The following is an 18773-nucleotide window of genomic DNA, read 5'->3' as shown; positions in this document are numbered from 1 at the left end:
TTTCCTGTACACTCTGCCTGCAATACACACTCTGGTAATATCATAGCTGGTGTAGTCCGAGCAAGGAAAACTGATTTTTCAGAGTGCCCCCTAGCTCGTTGAATTGACACAGGACCATTTCCACTCACCTGAACAAACCTAGAGGCTAGATTTTATTTTCAATAGTCGCCCAGAAACTCTGGCAAAGCAACACCGAAGAAGTGGCCTGGTCTACACACACGATTTTCAAAACCTTCTCCCATGGCCAATATAGGAAAGCTGAAAAAGGACTGTTAAGGAGCACAACAATGGAGATCCGACTCAAAACCTCTGTAAGTGGCAAAGTTGCCAAAGTTGAATTTCAAGCCTAAAACAAATCTTCTGGCATTGTAATCAAACATGCAAAGCAGAAAGAAGTAGGATTGCTATTCAATAACATCATGGTTTATCCGAATGTAACCTCAACTTGACCATTCTCATCTATCTGCGAATATGCAGGGATTGGGGTGCTTTGGGAATGGAAGGTATCTGTTGAGACTTGGCTTCACTGGTGGTGACATCACCGAGCAGAGACCCAATTACTGGAAATCATTTGAGCCACCTGTCGCCACCAAGTCTGGACCCCTGAAGAAGTTTCTGTTTTGTTTCAATATAGACAACTGTTATGTTTCCGTGATTGGGCAAAGAGGTTGACTCTGATTGTATTTTCCCGCTGCTTTCTGTGATTGCCTCTCTCTGTATCTGTATAAATAGGAGATGGTTCCTTGAGGTGTGTCGTCTTTCTTTCTGTTCTGTTTGCGTGAGGCTGCTGTGGGCTCGAGTGAGTGGATCCGAAATCGACCTCGTGTGAATAAAAGGGTTTGGACCACGGTATTCGAATCACTGGGGGGGGGGGGGGGGGGGGGGGGGGGGGGGGGGGGGGGAGAGTTCTTCTATCTCTAGCCATTTAGAAATCTGCTTATTTTGTTTTATTTTTCCTGCCAAAATAATCAAATTCACAGTTTCCTGATTTTTGTCCACTCACTTAACTTCCTTAATTTCCTATTTTTTCAGAATTGGCTTTGTGGAAGGAAGCAGAGGATGGTGGTGTAAGGTTGTTTTTTGGACTGGAGACCTGTGACTAGTGGTGTAACTCCGGGTTTGGTGCTGGTTGTGACTTATCTTTTCAACTTGGATGAGAATATACAAGGTGTAATTAGTAAATTTGGAGATAATACTAAAGAAGGTGGTATCATAGACAATGAAGATGGCTACAACTTTATTCCTTGGAGTGCAGAAGGGTGAGGGGGTATCTGATAGAGATGAATTAAATTATGAGGGAAATAGATAGGGTGAATCCACAGAGCCTTGTACACAGGATGGGGGAATCAAGCACCAGGAGACGGGATTAAGGTAAGGGGCAAAATGTTATAGGAACCAGTGGGGAAACATTTTCACCTCAGAAGGTGGTGTGAGTGTGGATTTAGCTGCTAGAGGAGGTAGATGAAGTAGTTACTATAACAGCATTTAAAAGACACTTGAACAGGTACATGGATAGGTAAGGTTTAGATATCGGCCAGACAAATTGCAGGCAAATGGGACCAGCTTGTAAAGATGGGACTGTGAAAAGGAGACTTGAGTTGGATGAAGCACATCACTGCAGGTAAGTTAGAACTTGGCATAGATGAAGAATAAGTTATCTTGACATTGTCCATTATCTTCTTCCAGAGCAACTGAACTTCAGATATGTCAACAGGAATCTGAGGGGTAAATTTTTCACACAAAGTGTGGCGGGTGTATGGAACAAGCTGCCAGAGGAGGTAGTTGAGGCAGGGATTGTCCCAACATTTAAGAAACAGTCAGACAGGTACATGGATAGCACAGGTTTGGAGGGATATGGAGCAAATGCAGGCAGGTAGGACTAGTGTAGAGGGATATGTTGCCGGTGTGGGCAAGTTAGGCAGACTGCTCTGTTTCCACAATGTAACACCCTATGATTCTATCGGTCTCACCCTATCAAATATACTCTCTTTTTCATTTCCATCCCACCTTCGCCTTCTCTACAACATCAAATTATTTTTCTCTCCTTTCCATTTCTGACAAAGAATCTTCCAATATGAAGATATATGGGAAATCAGTGACTGCCATCAAGTTTGATTATTGGTTATTCAGATCCTGGCAAAGCTCCTGTTATCAGCACAAGATGGGACCGTGGCAAGGAGACATTGAGTTGGAGGAAGCATATCATCCCAGGTCAGTTACAACTTGGCATAGATGAAGAATAAGTTCTCTTGACATTTCCCATTATCTTCTACCAGAGCAACTGAACTTCAGATATGTTAACAACAATTTGCAATAATGCAATGCATTTACATGGCAATGTAAAGAAGCATTCCAACAAATGGTTGGTACCATGCTACACACTAAGACAGATGACTTAACCCTGTCAATGACAGAACCCTGTGAATCTAAGATAGCGCCTGCCAGTGGCAATTTTGTGCTAACAGCCAAACAGAAGAAGATTACTTACAGCAACAAGCAACTTACCTGGATCGGAAAAACGGCAGAAATTGGCGCCGTAACGGACAAGCTGCTAGTGCATCTGAAAGCTGCGGGAGCCTCCGACTGCAAGCGTTCCCTGGACCCGACCTGACTGGGAATCAAAGAGACTGTACCTGGAAACACCTCCTGAGCCGACAAGCAGGACTTCCCGGGAGCAACGGAGCTGGAGCTGACGTCTGTGAGGGAATCCCCAATCGGAACGGAGCTGAAGCTGCCATCTGCAAGGGAATCCCAGGTCCAGCGCAGGTTCACAAAAACAGCAGGTACAGTATGTACAGTACCTGGAAACTACGGTGAGGCCTCCATTGTGTGGCCGACGGGCAGGACTTCAGGGGCAGGGGAGGGGGGGGGGTGGGGGGGGGGGGGGGGGGGGGGGGGGGGAAACTCCAGGACTGTTTGGAGTCTGTAGCCTCCCTACAAAAACCTTCCTAGTGTTTCCAAATCGGAAGCCTTGGATGAACTAAGATCCGCACTCATCTGAAGACCAGACACCGGGCATTCATGTCTGATGATAGAGTGGTCTACAAGAAGTCCAGATACGACCTTGGTAAGGCCATCAAAAAGGCCAAAAGGGACTTCTGCCCCAAGCTGGAGGATGAGACAGATGTTCGGCAGCTGTGGCAGGGTCTGAATGCAATCAACTCCTACAAGGTGAAATCAGTAGGTAGCTCATATGTTGGTGTAGAATCACTCCCTGACGAGCTCAATGCATTTTACGCACGCTTTGATAGGGAGCCCCCATTCGCTGTGATGGTATTTCAGTCACAGTCACAGAGGCTGACGTCAGAAAATCCTTCAGAGTGGTGAACCCCCGAAAAACATCTGGACCTGATGGTATACCCGGTCGTGTTCTCAAAAGCTGTGTGGACCAACTGGCTGGACTTTTTATGGACATTTGCAACCTCTCACTTGTAAGGTCTGAGGTTCCCACCTGCTTTAAAAGGGCATCAATTATACCGGTGCCCAAGAAGAGCAAGGTGACATGCCTCAATGACTATTGACTGGTGGCACTAACGTCGGTGATGAAGTGCTTTGAGAGGTTGATCATGGTGCAAATCAACTCCTACCTCGGCAAAACCCTGGACCCACTGCACTTCGTCTACTGTCACAACAGATCAATGGCGGATGCAATCTCGCTGGCTCTCCACTCTGCTCTGGACCACTTAGACAACAAAAACTCATATATCAGGCTGTATTCATTGATTACAGCTCGGCATTTAATACAATCATCCCCTCCAAGCTGGTTACCAAACTCGCCGAGCTGGGTCTCTGCGCATCCTTCTGCAATTGGATCCTCGACTTCCTCATTCACAGACCACAGTCTGTTCGAATTGGTGGAAATGTGTCAGACTCGATAACAATCAGCACGGGAACACCTCAAGGCTGCGTGCTCAGCCCCCTGTTGTACTCACTCTATACTCAAGACAGCGTAGCCGGTCATACTCCATCATCAAGTTCGCTGACACCACTGTTGTGGGACGTATCACTGATGGGGATGAGTCAGAGTATAGAAGAGAGATCGACTGACTGACCAAATGGTGCCAGCACAATAACCTGGCCCTCAACACCAGCAAAACCAAGGAACTGATTTTGGAAGAGGTAGGATGGGGACCCACAGTCCCGTTTATATCAACAGGTCGATGGTAGAAAGGGTCAAGAGCTTCAAATTCCTGGGCGCGCACATCTCTGAAGCAACTATAACCCATTATTTTGCCTCTTGTATAAAGTTACATAATTTCTGGTGGGAATTTTTGAAATTTTTTCCAAAATACTTAAAATAAAATTGGACCCCGACACTGAACTGATCACTCTAGGTACGTCAGAAACCTGTTCTGAGCTAACATCATTTCAAATATGTTTCCTTAATTATGGCCTGATAACGGCGAAAAAACGAATACTTAAATTTTGGAAACACACATCAGTTCCTACTGTTAAGATGTGGATTACAAACATGTCCAAGACGCTACATTTGGAAAATATTAGACTTGTCTTGGCAGAAAAACCAGATCAATTTTTCAAGACATGGACACCCTTCACGAATTCTTACAAGGATAGTATGGCGCAACACAACTTTGGATTTAAATCCAACTATGGGTTGGGTTGGGTGAGGTGGGTGAGGTGGGTGGGGTGGGGACGAGAGGCAGGTATATCTCCACTTTATTTATTTTTTAACTTTTTTTTTCTTCTTCTCCTCTCTTACATCTTTATCCACTCTGTGGCTCCACTACTTTGGCAGTCTAGGGGTCCTATCTTTGCACCTCTCACTCTTTCTCTCTCTTGTTTTCTCGTTTCTTTTCCCCTATTTTCAAGTTCAAAAGTTAAAATTGAAGCTGTACATTAACAGCATTATTATTATATGCCGATTGTACAATTGCTTCTAATAAAAATATTTTTTAAAAAAGAGAGATCGACCGACTGATCAAATGGTGCCAGCACAATAACCTGGCCCTCAACACCAGCAAAACCAAGGAACTGATTGCGGACTTTGGAAGAGGTAGGATGGCGACCCACAGTCCCGTTTATATCAACGGGTCGATGGTGGAAAGGGTCAAGAGCTTCAAATTCCTGGGCGAGCACATCTCTGAAGATCTCTCCTGGTCCGAGAACACTGATGCAATTATAAAGAAAGCCTCTACTTCCTGAGAAGATTACAGAGAGTCGGTTTGTCAAGGAAGACTCTCTCTAACCTCTATAGGTGCACAGTAGAGAGCATGCTGACCAGTTGCATAGTGGCTTGGTTCGGCAACTTGAGCGCCCAGGAGCGGAAAAGACTAGAAAAGGTAGTAAACACTGCCAAGTCCATCATCGGCTCTGATCTCCCTACCATCAAGGGGGTCTATCGCAGTTGCTGCCTCAAAAAGGCTGGCAGCATCATCACGGACCCACACCATCCTGGCCACACACTCATCTCCCCGCTACCTTCAGGTAGAAGGTACAGGAGCCTGAAGACTGCAATGTCCAGGTTCAGGAATAGCTACTTCCCCACAGCCATCAGGCTATTAAACTCAACTCAAACAAAACTCTGAACATTAATAGCCCATTATCTGTTTATTTCCACTTTCTCTGTTCATTTATTCATGTGTGTAAATATTTATATAATGGTATATGGACACACTGATACGTTCTGTATTCTGTACTATATTCTGTTGTGCTGAAGCAAAGCAAGAATTTCATTATCCTATCTCGGACACATGACAATAACTCTCTTGAATCATGACTGGAAGACTGATTGAAGGGGTAGGTTTTAAAGTGTGTTGTAATGTTTGCTTGAGAGGCAGTAAGGGTGAGAAAGCACAGAGGATATAGTGGGAACCACATGAGGCATGGATTAAAGGAGCACTCAGCTGTGAAATTGTAGTTCCTAAAAGAAATAGAAAAGGGCAGGGCCATGTAAGTATCTACCAACAACGTTGAAAATTGAAACAAAAGGATTCGTGAAATGAATACATGTGCAAACAGAAAATGTTGGGTGCCAGAAACACCCTATCAGGGGGTAGTGGAGGAGACATAGAAACATAGAAATTAGGTGCAGGAGTAGGCCATTCGGCCCTTCGAGCCTGCACCGCCATTCAATATGATCATGGCTGATCATTCAACTCAGTATCCCGTACCTGCCTTCTCTCCATACCCTCTGATCCCCTTTGTCACAAGGGCCACATCTAACTCCCTCTTAAATATAGCCAATGAACTGGCCTCGACTACCCTCTGTGGCAGAGAGTTCCAGAGATTCACCGCTCTCTGTGTGAAAAAAAGTTCTTCTCATCTCGGTTTTAAAGGATTTCCCCCTTATCCTTAAGCTGTGACCCCTTGTCCTGGACTTCCCCAACATCGGGAGCAATCTTCCTGCATCTAGCCTGTCCAACCCCTTAAGAATTTTGTAAGTTTCTATAAGATCCCCTCTCAATCTCCTAAATTCTAGAGACTATAAACCAAGTCTATCCAGCCTTTGTTCATAAGACAGTCCTGACATCCCAGGAATCAGTCTGGTGAACCTTCTCTGCACTCCCTCTATGGCAATAATGTCCTTCCTCAGATTTGGAGACCAAAACTGTACACAATACTCCAGGTGTGGTCTCACCAAGACCCTGTACAACTGCAGTAGAACCTCCCTGCTCCTATACTCAAATCCTTTTGCTATGAAAGCTAACATACCATTCGCTTTCTTCACTGCCTGCTGCACCTGCATGCCTACTTTCAATGACTGGTGTACCATGACACCCAGGTCTCGCTGCATCTCCCCTTTTCCTAGTCGGCCACCATTTAGATAATATAGTGCTGGGCTGCAGCAGATGCTGAAGGTGTGCTCTCAGTATGGCCTTGATTATGACAGAAAGTATAACGCTAAGAAAAGCCGCATAATGGTGGTTAGAAGCGCTGAGGACAGGGAATCAACTTTTCCGACCTTTTATTTGTCAGACAGTCCTCTTGCAGTGTGTGAGGAAATTAAATACTTAGGTCATGTCATATCTGATGACTGGAAGGATGACAAACACCTCTACCGACAGCGCTGTAAAATTTATCTTCAAGCCAACATGCTTATAAGGAAGTTTTATATGTACTCTGACCATGTGAATTGTTCCCTGTTCAGAACCTACATCACACCGTTATATACTGCTCAATTGTGGTCTAAGTATAAGAAAAATAGTATGCAGAGGCTTAAGGTAGCATACAATGATGCAATGAGGTTGCTACTTCGTGTCCCTAGGTGGCATAGTGCCAGTCAATTGTTTGTGTCCACTAGGGTGCCAACCTGTGAGGCACTCTTAAGACAGCTGATGTTTAGTTTTATGTGTCGCCTGGACAAGTCAGAGAACCACATAATTGAAGCCTTAGTCAGCCCTCTGAAAAGCTGCTATAGATTCACTTCTAGGCTAAGATGGCATTGGTGCAATAGTTTATATATATTTTACGCTAATATGCAATTTCTTAATGTATCTTTGTAATTCTTTGTACTGTTTGATGTGTATATGGACATGTGTCTGAAATAAAGCTTTAATTAATAATAGTCTGCTTTCCTGTTTTTTGCCACCAAAATGGATAACCTCACATTTATCCACATTATACTGCATCTGCCAAACATTTGCCCACTCACCCAGCCTATCCAAGTCACCTTGCAGACTCCTTGCATCCTCCTCACAGCTAACACTGCCCCCCAGCTTAGTGTCATCCGCAAACTTGGAGATATTGCCTTCAATTCCCTCATCCAGATCATTAATATATATTGTAAATAGCTGGGGTCCCAGCACTGAGCCTTGCGGTACCCCACTAGTCACTGCCTGCCATTGTGAAAAGGACCCGTTTACTCCTACTCTTTGCATCCAGTTTGCCAGCCAGTTCTCTATCCACATCAATACTGAACCCCCAATGCCGTGTGCTTTAAGTTTGTATACTAATCTCTTATGTGGGACCTTGTCGAAAGCCTTCTGGAAGTCCAGATACACCACATCCACTGGTTCTGCCCTATCCACGCTACTAGTTACATCCTCAAAAAATTCTATAAGATTCGTCAGACATGATTTACCTTTTGTAAATCCATGCTGACTTTGTCCAATGATTTCACCACTTTCCAAATGTGCTGCTATCCCATCTTTAATAACTGACTCTAGCAGTTTCCCCACTACCGATGTTAGACTAACTGGTCTGTAATTCCCCATTTTTTCTCTCCCTCCCTTCTTAAAAAAGTGGGGTTACGTTTGCTACCCGCCAATCCTCAGGAACTACTCCAGAATCTAAAGAGTTTTGAAAGATTATTACTAATGCATCCACTATTTCTGGAGATACTTCCTTAGGTACTCTGGGATGCAGCCTATCTGACCCTGGGGATTTATCGGCCTTTAATCCATTCAATTTACCCAACACCACTTCCCGGCTAACCTGGATTTCACTCAATTCCTCCAACTCCTTTGACCCGCAGTCCCCTGCTATTTCCGGCAGATTATTTATGTCTTCCTTAGTGAAGACGGAACCAAAGTAGTTATTCAATTGGTCCGCCATATCCTTGTTCCCCATGATCAACTCGCCTGTTTCTGACTGTAAGGGACCTACATTTGTTTTAACTAATCTCTTTCTTTTCACATATCTATAAAACCTTTTGCAGTCAGTTTTTATGTTCCCTGCCAGTTTTCTTTCATAACCTATTTTTCCTTTCCTAATTAAGCCCTTTGTCCTCCTCTGCTGATCTCTGAATTTCTCCCAGTCCTCCGGTATGCTGCTTTTTCTGGCTAATTTGTACGCATCATCCTTCGCTTTGATACTATCCCTGATTTCCCTTGTTATCCACGGATGTACTACCTTCCCTGATTTATTCTTTTTCCAAACTGGGATGAACAATTTTTGTAGTTCATCCATGCAGTCTTTAAATGTCTTCCATTGCATATCCACCGTCAACCCTTTTAGAATTAATTGCCAGTCAATCTTGGCCAATTCACGTCTCATACCCTCAAAGTTACCTTTCTTTAAGTTCAGAACCATTGTTTCTGAATTAACAATGTCACTCTCCATCCTAATGAAGAACTCAACCATATTATGGTCACTCTTGCCCAAGGGGGCACGTACAACAAGACTGCTAACTAACCCGTCCTCATTACTCAATACCCAGTCTTGAATAGCCTGCTCTCTTGTTGGTTCCTCTACATGTTGATTTAGATAACTATCCCGCATACATTCCAAGAAATCCTCTTCCTCAGCACCCCTGCCAATTTGATTCACCCAATCTATATGTAGATTGAAGTCACCCATTATAACTGTTTTGCCTTTGTCGCACGCATTTCTAATTTCCTGTTTGATACCATCTCCAACTTCACTACTACTGTTAGGTGGCCTGTACGCAACACCCACCAGCATTTTCTGCCCCTTAGTGTTTTGCAGCTCTACCCATACCGATTCCACATCCTCCAAACTAATGTCCTTCCTTTCCATTGCGTTAATCTCCTCTCTAATCGGCAACGCTACCCCACCTCCTTTTCCTTTCTCTCTATCCCTCCTGAATATTGAATATCCCTGGATGTTCAGCTCCCAGCCTTGGTCACCCTGGAGCCATGTCTCCGTGATCCCAACTATATCATAGTCATTAATAGCTATCTGCACATTCAACTCATCCACCTTATTATGAATGCTCCTTGCATTGAGACACAAAGCCTTCAGGCTTGTATTTACAACACTCTTACCCCTTATACAATTATGTTGAAAAGTGGCCCTTTTTGATTTTTTGCCCTGGTTTTGTCTGCCTGCCACTTTTACTTTTCACCTTGCTACCTATTGCTTCTACCCTCATTTTACACCCCTCTGTCTCTACGCTCACACAGTTAAGAAACCCTTTCCCTTTAACTCCATCCTCCACTATCCCATTCGACATCCCACCCCCCTTATTCAGTTTAAAACCACCCGTGTAGCAGTGGCAAACCTGCCTGCCAGAATGCTGGTCCCACAGATACAAGAGACAGATACAAAAGTAGCATTTAAGATGCTTTCAGATATCAGTATCATGTTTAGCATGGACAATGTAGGCTAAAGGACCTGTTACTGTGCTGTATTGTTTTACATTCTATATTTCACTCTCCACAAACGTGATTATAAACAAAGGTCATATCCAGGCACCCATAACCAGGCACCCAGCTGTGCAAAAACTTGCCCCGCGATCTCCTTTAAACTTTTTCCCACTCACAATGAAGCTATGCCCTTGAGTCTTTGACATTTCCAACCTGGAAAAAAGGACTATCTACCTTATCTATATCTGTTGTAATATTTAGACCACCTCTCCTCAACCTCTGAAGCTCCATTGAAAACAATCCAAGTTTGCCTAGTCTTGCCTTAAAGCTAAAGTCCTCTAATCCTGGCAGTATTCTGGTAACATTCACCTGCACCCTCTACAAAGGTTCCACATCCTTCCTGCAATGGAACAACTACACACTATTCTCCAAATGCAGCTTAACGAAAGTCCTACAAAGCAGCAACCTGAATTCCTGACTCTTGTACTCAACATCCCAACTGATAAAGGCAAACATACCATACACTTTATTTTACCACTATCCACTTGTGTTGCCATCTTCAGAGAGCAATGAATTTGGTTCCCAAGATCCCCCTGTACATTAATGCTGTTAATGACCTTGCCATTAACTGTATAATTTCCCTTTACATTTCACCTCCCAAAGTGCAACACGGATTAAACTCCATCTGCCATTTCTCCACCCATTTCTGTAGTTGATCTCTATCCAGCCTTCCTTAATAATCGCAATTCCATCAATTTTGGAGTAATCTGCAAATTTACTAACCGACCCATCTACGTTTACACCCAAGTCATTTATCATTTTTATTCCGAGATCCCAGCACAGATCCCTACTGAACTCATAATGTCACAGACCTCCAGCCAGAATAACATTCTCCCACCATAACCATCTATCTTTTCTGGTAAGCCAGCTCAAAATCCCAAATAACAAAATCAGAGTGGAACCCAAGCATCTTAATCTATTGAAATAGCGATGATAGACTTTATAAAATACCTTAATAAAATTGACATCAGCAATATCCACTACCCTCATCGATTACCATCGTCACCTCCTCAAAAAACCTCAATCAAGTTTGTAAGACCCGCTGTGGACATGATATTTAAGTATGTCCGTAATTGGTCCATTCTCTTCCCAATGTGAGTAAATGCTATCTTGAAAAATCATCTCCAGTAGCTTCACTGCCACTAATATGAAGCTCACCTGCCTATAATTTCCTGGATTATTTCTTTCTCACTTCTATGCAAAGATCTTGCTCAAGGCCCCTGCAATCTCCTTCCTTGCCTCTATAAATAACCTGGGATAGATCTCATGAATCTCTGGGAAGATATCCACCTTAATGTTCTTCAAGAGCCCCAACACCACTTCCTTCTTGATCTCAAAGAATGGTCGGGTTAAATATTTCATCAGTCAAGTCTAGAGGTAACAAATATTTACAGGTTAGGCAGAGAGTGATATTTTATCGACATTGTTCTCTTTGCCCCTCTTTGTCCCACAATAAGGGACCTTGATTCGTACCTTTTTTGAAAATTACCCAGAAGCAGTACATTGCAGATGATATATATAGTGAAGCTTCCTCGGCACCACCTGCCAAATACCTCAAATCCAACTTCAACTGTGTAATCCTGCTTCATTGTGATACTTTCTGTCTGCTGCATCCATTTCCTGTGAACTTTGAATAGAATTTTGCCATTAAACTCTTGCATCCTCTCTCCATGAAGAAAGGATGCAAGTTGCATTGGATAGGGATCAATCTCTTGATCTTTAAATACCAATGATCTGAATTTTCAGGGAGGTCAGGTAAAGCAAATGACCAAACCAATGATGTAGGTTGCTGCCCTGAAAAGTTGACTCAATTTCTCTTCCCACAGATGTGGACTGACCTACATAGTATTTCCAACATTTTGTCTTTTATCTAGATTCCAGCATCTTCATTTTTTAATTTACTGTTTAATAGATATGGGAAATAATATAGGTGGGAAGGATGGATGGTAACTGTTTGTAGTTTCCAGACCAGAAAGAATTCTTCAGATTAGACTTCCCATTTCTCTATCCTTTCAATTCCTTTATCCTTCATCCAAACACCTGTAAGATTAGCCTCTATTGTGCTGGAGCTACTCAATATCTACACAGCCTTGACATAGTAAAACATCTCAATGCATTTTACAGGAATATGATCGGGTCAGAGGTAAGTGTTAAAGAGCACGGTGAAGACAAGTGAGATGTGGAGGGGAAAATAGAAAAGAAAGGGTCATAGCTGCTTAAGCCACATCTACCAATGTATAGAAAAAAGGAGAGGGTGTATAAATTAGGTCAGAATTAGAAACATTAAGCAAGTTCGAAAGCCAGTGAAGGTTACGGAGATAGGGAGGGTAATACCATAAAAAAGCCTTTATGAAAAGGATTTGTTTTTAGTTGGAGCTTTATCAGATTAGAACTAATGCAGGCCAGTGAACAATACAATAAAGAAGAATTTATGTTTGGCCTGTTATTGAACAAGTGTTTCTATGGATTAAGCCTATATTCTGAAGATGGGAGACTATCCAGAAATGCAGCAAATAAATCACATATAGAAGAAATAGACCAAAGTTACACCAAATTACATCCAAAGAATTGGAAGAGTCCTCACCAACAACATCCAATATGCCAGTCTTAAATACTTGCCTTTCTGGGTCACAACTGCAGTGTGTGAAAGACCCCACTGACACTCTCACCCACCAGAACCATTGATAAAATGGAGTAAGAGAATAAATACATTACAAACAGATAACATGTGGAGAGTGGCATCTTAGTCTCTATAATTCAATCCCAACAATAATCTGATCAATGATTGAAACAATTGGGATAACATGAAACAATGCACTGCAGCATGAATACCCCATCAATATGGTATATAATGCATTTATATTTCAGATTTAGCATTTATTCTCCTCACAATCCTATTCGAGTATTGTACTGGGCTTGCTGACATCGGGGGTAATAACCTTCTCCCACTGATGTCACATCACGTGCGAGCTAGCTATCCAACCAAGGGATTTCAAACTTGAAGTGGTCCCCATGCCCGGGCAGACAGTTTCATAAGGCAAGGAGGCAATCCCCTCAAACCAGGTTATAGCAGCAATTAACTGTCAGAAACTCTGACTGCAGTAAATATTAATTAAACATGATTTCCCAATCGATACATTACATTTTCTTCGCCATCCTCCTTCTCCCCACTCCCATCATCACGACACCCTATTGGACTTTGCCCTCACTGGGCCCAACATGGGTTATTACACACACGTATACACATGCCGAATTCAATTACAAGGCAATCCAGCAAGCTATGGGTTAAACTCCGGCTTCTAGTTCAATGAACACCGAGCAACCTGAACGCTACTTTATATAGCAAGTGAAATGTAAGACCCACCCTTTCAGCGAAGGTAACTGCATCAATTTCAGGGGAATTTGTACATCGAAATCACAATACTGACCGTTTGCTCCAAGTCCGGTACCCCAATGCGAATGATTATAGTGCTCGGCGCAGGATTGTCCATTTGGTGGCCGGTTTTAGCTGCTGTACTTGGTCTAATGGTATGGTAGATCGTGTCCTCTCTGCTGAAACTCTCCTCCTCTTCACCCTCGCTGCAGTTGCAAGGGTTCTGCTGCTGCTCCTCCTCATGTTTCCTGGATGTCGGACTGAGAGGCATGCTCCGTGCACTAACCATCGACATCACATCACTGGGGGGAGACATAGAGAAAAAAACTAAAACCTTTTGGAAACCCGCGCACACACACATCCACACGCATCCCCGTGCACATAATATACACGCATTAATTTATAGATACATATATATATATATGATACAAGTTCAAACACACGCTTGTGTGCAAGTATAGGCAAAATCACAATCGTGACAGCAACTAGCATTTATATACTGTAGTTCCTAAAACGTAGTTACCCAAAGGGCTTCATATGAGCGATTATCAAACAAGAATCGGTAGTACATAGGTGGTTGCCCAGTAATTTAACATTTACCCGTTATTGTAGGGCTTTTCACGTATATCCATAAATTATGGGGGCGAATATTTTGTGCACGTGCATATAACCTTGTACATATATTCTTTTGATGATCATGGGGAGGGGTTTGCTTGATTTTTCCATGCTTCCAAGCTTTATGAAGTCATATCAGGTAGGTGGCCAAATGCTTATTCAAAGAAGCAATGCCTATTAACAAAGCCTCCTGGAGGTGGAGGTGGAAGTAAAGCTAAAGCAGAGATACAAAGAGAATTCTAATGTCTCCAGCCCAGGAAGCTCAAGGTAAAGCTACCAATGGTTGAGTAATTAAAACAAGAGATGTGCAAGGGACAGTGATTATTGCAAAAATGCAAAGATGTTTAAAGATCGGAAAGTTTGAAAGTTTAAAGTAACTGAAAGAACTGAATACATGAAGAAATTTGAAAACAAGATTAAGAATTATATAATACGCACATTTACAGATTTGTTTGTATGCGCACATATACATATACACACTGAATACCTATGTGTATAAGACATTTACATAACACAATATTTACAAACATATAACAACTGTATATTACAGGACAAAAGGAAATCATTTGACTGTGCCCCAGAAGCCAGCTCTTTGAAAGACATAGCCAATTAGTTCCTTGTCTGAAGTGTCTTACCTTTGAAGTGTTTATTCCTTTCCTTTTTTGAACCTGCTTCTATCTTCAGGTGGTACATTATACGTTTAAACATCTCATTAAGTAATGAAAACGTTCCCTGATGCTGCCTTTGGTCTTTTAGAAAACCCTCATAAATTATGTTTTCCAGATATTGATCCATTGTCACACTATGCCAAAACATTTCCATGATAGCAAATAGCACTATCAAATCTTCCCTGCTCCAGTTACTCCAGTCTCTCCATACATCTACAATCATTCCACGTGATACCAATTTTGTGAATAATCTCAGCATCTTCAAGGCCTCCTCAAACAAGTAGCCAAGAGATGACAAAGTACACCAAATAAATGTCAATCAGTGATTATAAAGTTCCAATGCAACATTTTTTGCTCTGGTCATGATTCACAATTTGGATATTTTATTGTTTATTGCCTCTTCATTCCTCCTACTTAAGTATATCTTTATGTTTGGGCAAAAACATTGCTACGTTTCTGCCCATTATTAACCAACATTAGAAAAGTGAGTAGTCGATGTGGGCCCTTGAGCTGTCTCCAACATTCAACAAAATAATGTTACTTTGCACATCTTGTGCAGGACAGAGGCTCAGGAGGGGCTAGTTGGTATGGAGGGTGTTGTGGGAAATGTTATTGGACAGAATAGGCAAAAAGCCGGTGAGCAAGGAAGGAGGGTTGGTTTAAACTGCGCGTATTTTAATGCAAGGGGCTTGACGGGTAAGGCAGATGAGCTTAGAGCGTGGTTAGGTACGAGCGACTGGGACGTTGTAGCCATGACTGAAACCTGGTTAAGGGAGGGGCAGTACTGGCAGCTCAATGTTCCAGGGTACAGGAGCTTCAGGAGAGACAGGGGTGAGGAAAAAAGAGGGAGAGTTGCATTGTTGGTTATGGAGGATGTCACAGCTGTGTTCAGAGGTGACATTACGGACAAAAGAGTCCAGGAGATAGCTCTGGCGGGTAGCAAAAAAGACAATCCCAAAAGATTTTATAAATACAATAGGGGGAAAAGGGTAACTAGAGAGAGAGTGGGACCCCTCAGGAATGAAAGCAAAGAATTGAGCCACAGGAGATGGGCAGGGTCCTCCTTGAGTATTTCTCCTCTGTATTTACCAAGGAGAAAGACAGCAGGATGGAGGAAATTGGAGCAATCATTGGAAGTGTCATGAGAGCAGTCAGCGTTACCGTCGAGGAAGTACTGAAGATACTGTCGTGTTTGAAGGTAGACAAATCTCCGGGGCCTGATCAGATATATCCGAGGACATTGCGGGAAACTAGAGAGGAAATTGCGGGAGCCCTGGTTGAAATTTATGAGTCGTTGTTAAATAATGGAGAGGTGCCAGAGTATTGGAGGGTGGCAAATGTTGTGCCTCATTTCAAGAAGGGTTGCAGGGAAAATGCCAGGGACTATAGGTCGGTGAGCTTAACATCTGTAGTTGGTAAGTTGCTGGAGAGTATTCTGTGGGATAGGAATTACAGGCATTTGGATGGGCAAGGGCTGATTAGGGACAGTCAGCATGGTTTTGTACATGGGAGGCCGTGATGATTTTTTTGAAGACATGAGCTAAAAGGTTGATGAAAGCAGAGCTGTAGATGTTGTGTGCATGGGCTTTAGTAAGGCGTTCTACAAGGCGCGATGTGGTAAGCTGCTCTGGAAGGTTAGATTTCATGGATCCAAGGATCCAAGGAGAGAAAGCTGAATGGATAGCAAATTGGCTCCATGGAAGGAAGCAGAGGGTGATGGTGGAAGATTGCTTCTTGGACTGGAGGCCTGTGACTAGTGGTGTGCCACAGGGTTCGGTGTGGCGGCCCGTTACTGTTTGTCATCTACATCAATGATTTGGATGACAACATACAGGGCAAGATTAGCAAGTTTGCTGATGATACAAAAGTTAGTGCTTTTGCAGACAGTGAAGATGGTTGTGACCAATTGGAGCAGGATCTGGATCGATTGGCCAGGTGGGCAGAGAAATGGTTGATGGAATTTAATACAGGGAAGTGTGAGGTGTTGCATTTTGGGACGTCGAAGGGCAGGATCTACACAGTAAATGGTAGGCCTCTGTAGAGCAGAGTATGGTGCATGGTTCCATGAAGTTGTCGCAGGTAGATAAGATGGTCAAAAAGACTTTTGGCACTTTGGCCTTCATCAGTCAGAGTATTGAGTATAGAAGTTGGGAGGTCATGTTGCAATTGTATGAGACATTGGTGAGATCGCATTTAGAATATTGTGTTCAGTTCTGGGCACCATGTTACAGGAAAGATATTGTCAAGCTTGAAAGGGTTAAGAAAAGATTTACGAGGATGTTGCCAGGACTAGATGGTGTGAGCTATAGGGAGAAGTTGAGTAGGCTGGGTCTCTATTCCATGGAGCATAGGAGGATGATGGGAGATCTTATAGAAATATACAAAATCATGAGACAATAGATTGGGTAGATGCACAGTCTTTTAGCCAGAGTATGGGAATCGAGGACCAGAGGACATAGGTTCAAGGTGAAGGAGAAAAGATTTAATAGGAAACAGAGGGGTAACTTTTTCACACAGAGGGTGGTGGGTGTATGGAACAAGCTGTCAGAGGAGGTAGTTGAGGCTGGGACAATCCCATTTTTCAGAAACAGTTGTACAGGTACATGGATCGGACAGGTTTGGAGGGTTATGGACCAAGCGCAGACAAGTGGGACTAGGGTAGCTGGGACATTGTTGGCCAGTGTGGGCGAGTTGGGCCGAAGGGCCTGTGTCCACACTGTATTACTCTATGACTTTGTGACTTCTATGATATCACCTTCACTTTCTTATCCTATCACCAAATTTTTGATTATCCTGGATTCAAAAAAAAAACATTCCGGCGTGAACATATTCAATGACTGAATATCCAAATCCATCTGGAGCTCAGATTTCCAAAAATACATGAGTGCAAAATTATTACTGGCCTCATTCCTAATTGTCAAACTCATTATATCCTCTTGTTCTTGCTTCTTTAGCCAAAGAAACGACCTTTCAGCAAAGATTCCCCCAACCTCCCCCATTAAAACAACTGATGTCATCAGGGTTACCTTTATTCCCACCTCCTTTAGCATATGACCAACAAGATTAATGTTGCTGTTAACCTCTTCTGTTTACTACTTTCCTATTTTTTAAGCTATCTGCAAACTTTTAAATGTTGCTAGAAAAGACACACGTGCTTGAGTAACTCAGCGGGTCAGGTAGCTAATCTGGAGAACATGGATAGATGATGTTTCAGGTCAGGACTCTTCTTTAGACTTTATGTTTTGGCATAAAAATGAAAATCTGAGGATGTGTCCCAAACCAAAACATCACCTATCCCTGTTCTCCAGAGATGCTATGACCCACTGAATTAATCCAGCACTGTGTGTCTTTTTTGTAAGTCAGCTCCTGCAATTTCTTGTACCACCTTTAAAATAATGCTGTATCGTTCCAAATGCAAGCAATGTTTTGTTCTCAAAAGGAACAATGGCCCAAACACAGACCCTTGGAACACAGATGTGTATACTTACTTTTTAATCTATATTGCCACGTTCTCTTTGATTCTATGCACATAAATTTTACTAAAGTCTATTACAGGATATTTCATCAAACACTGTTTCAAAGTCCATAAGCATATCAAATGCATACTAAAACTAACTTTTTCCTTATGTAGGCTCACATAGACATATCCTGCATGACATATACATATTTCACTGGTATACTGAAGCAAAAAATATCCAAGTACACAAATATATTCACAATCATGCATACACCTATGCAAATATACTACATAGATACTTATGCATAGATGTATAAATAAATATACATGCATACCCAAATTATATATTTACAGGCGTAACCTTTTATCGGCGGCACCGGGTGGCGCCGCGAGCGGGCAAGCATCACCAGCAACGTGTTCGTCATTTTGACCTTTTTTGTTTTGTAGTATGTCTAAGTGTATGTTTTAGTGTGTGGGGTGGTGGGGGGGGGGGGGGGGGGGGATAGGGGGAAACCGTTTCTCAGTCACTTACCTTGATTGAGATGCAACATTTCTCTTTGTCGCATCTTCGCCCCCCTCCCAGCCTAACAACT

The 18773-nt window shown here is 42.7% G+C and overlaps 1 protein-coding gene across 1 annotated transcript in view; it reads right to left on the bottom strand.

The window, feature by feature from the left end:
• shank3a (SH3 and multiple ankyrin repeat domains 3a) overlaps positions 1–18773 on the bottom strand; it is a 530257-nt gene that overhangs the window by 421098 nt on the left and 90386 nt on the right. Inside the window, exon 3 of the mRNA XM_055653270.1 lies at positions 13496–13742. Within this exon, the coding sequence (XP_055509245.1) occupies positions 13496–13735 (240 nt within the window). The 5' untranslated portion in view covers positions 13736–13742. The remainder of the gene's footprint in view (positions 1–13495; positions 13743–18773) is intronic.

Source organism: Leucoraja erinacea, chromosome 22, assembly GCF_028641065.1.
Source record: "Leucoraja erinacea ecotype New England chromosome 22, Leri_hhj_1, whole genome shotgun sequence".
In the NCBI taxonomy this organism is placed as follows: Eukaryota; Metazoa; Chordata; class Chondrichthyes; order Rajiformes; family Rajidae; genus Leucoraja; species Leucoraja erinaceus.
The sequence above is the reverse complement of the archived record's forward strand: the minus strand, read 5'-3'. Positions and strand labels throughout refer to the sequence as shown.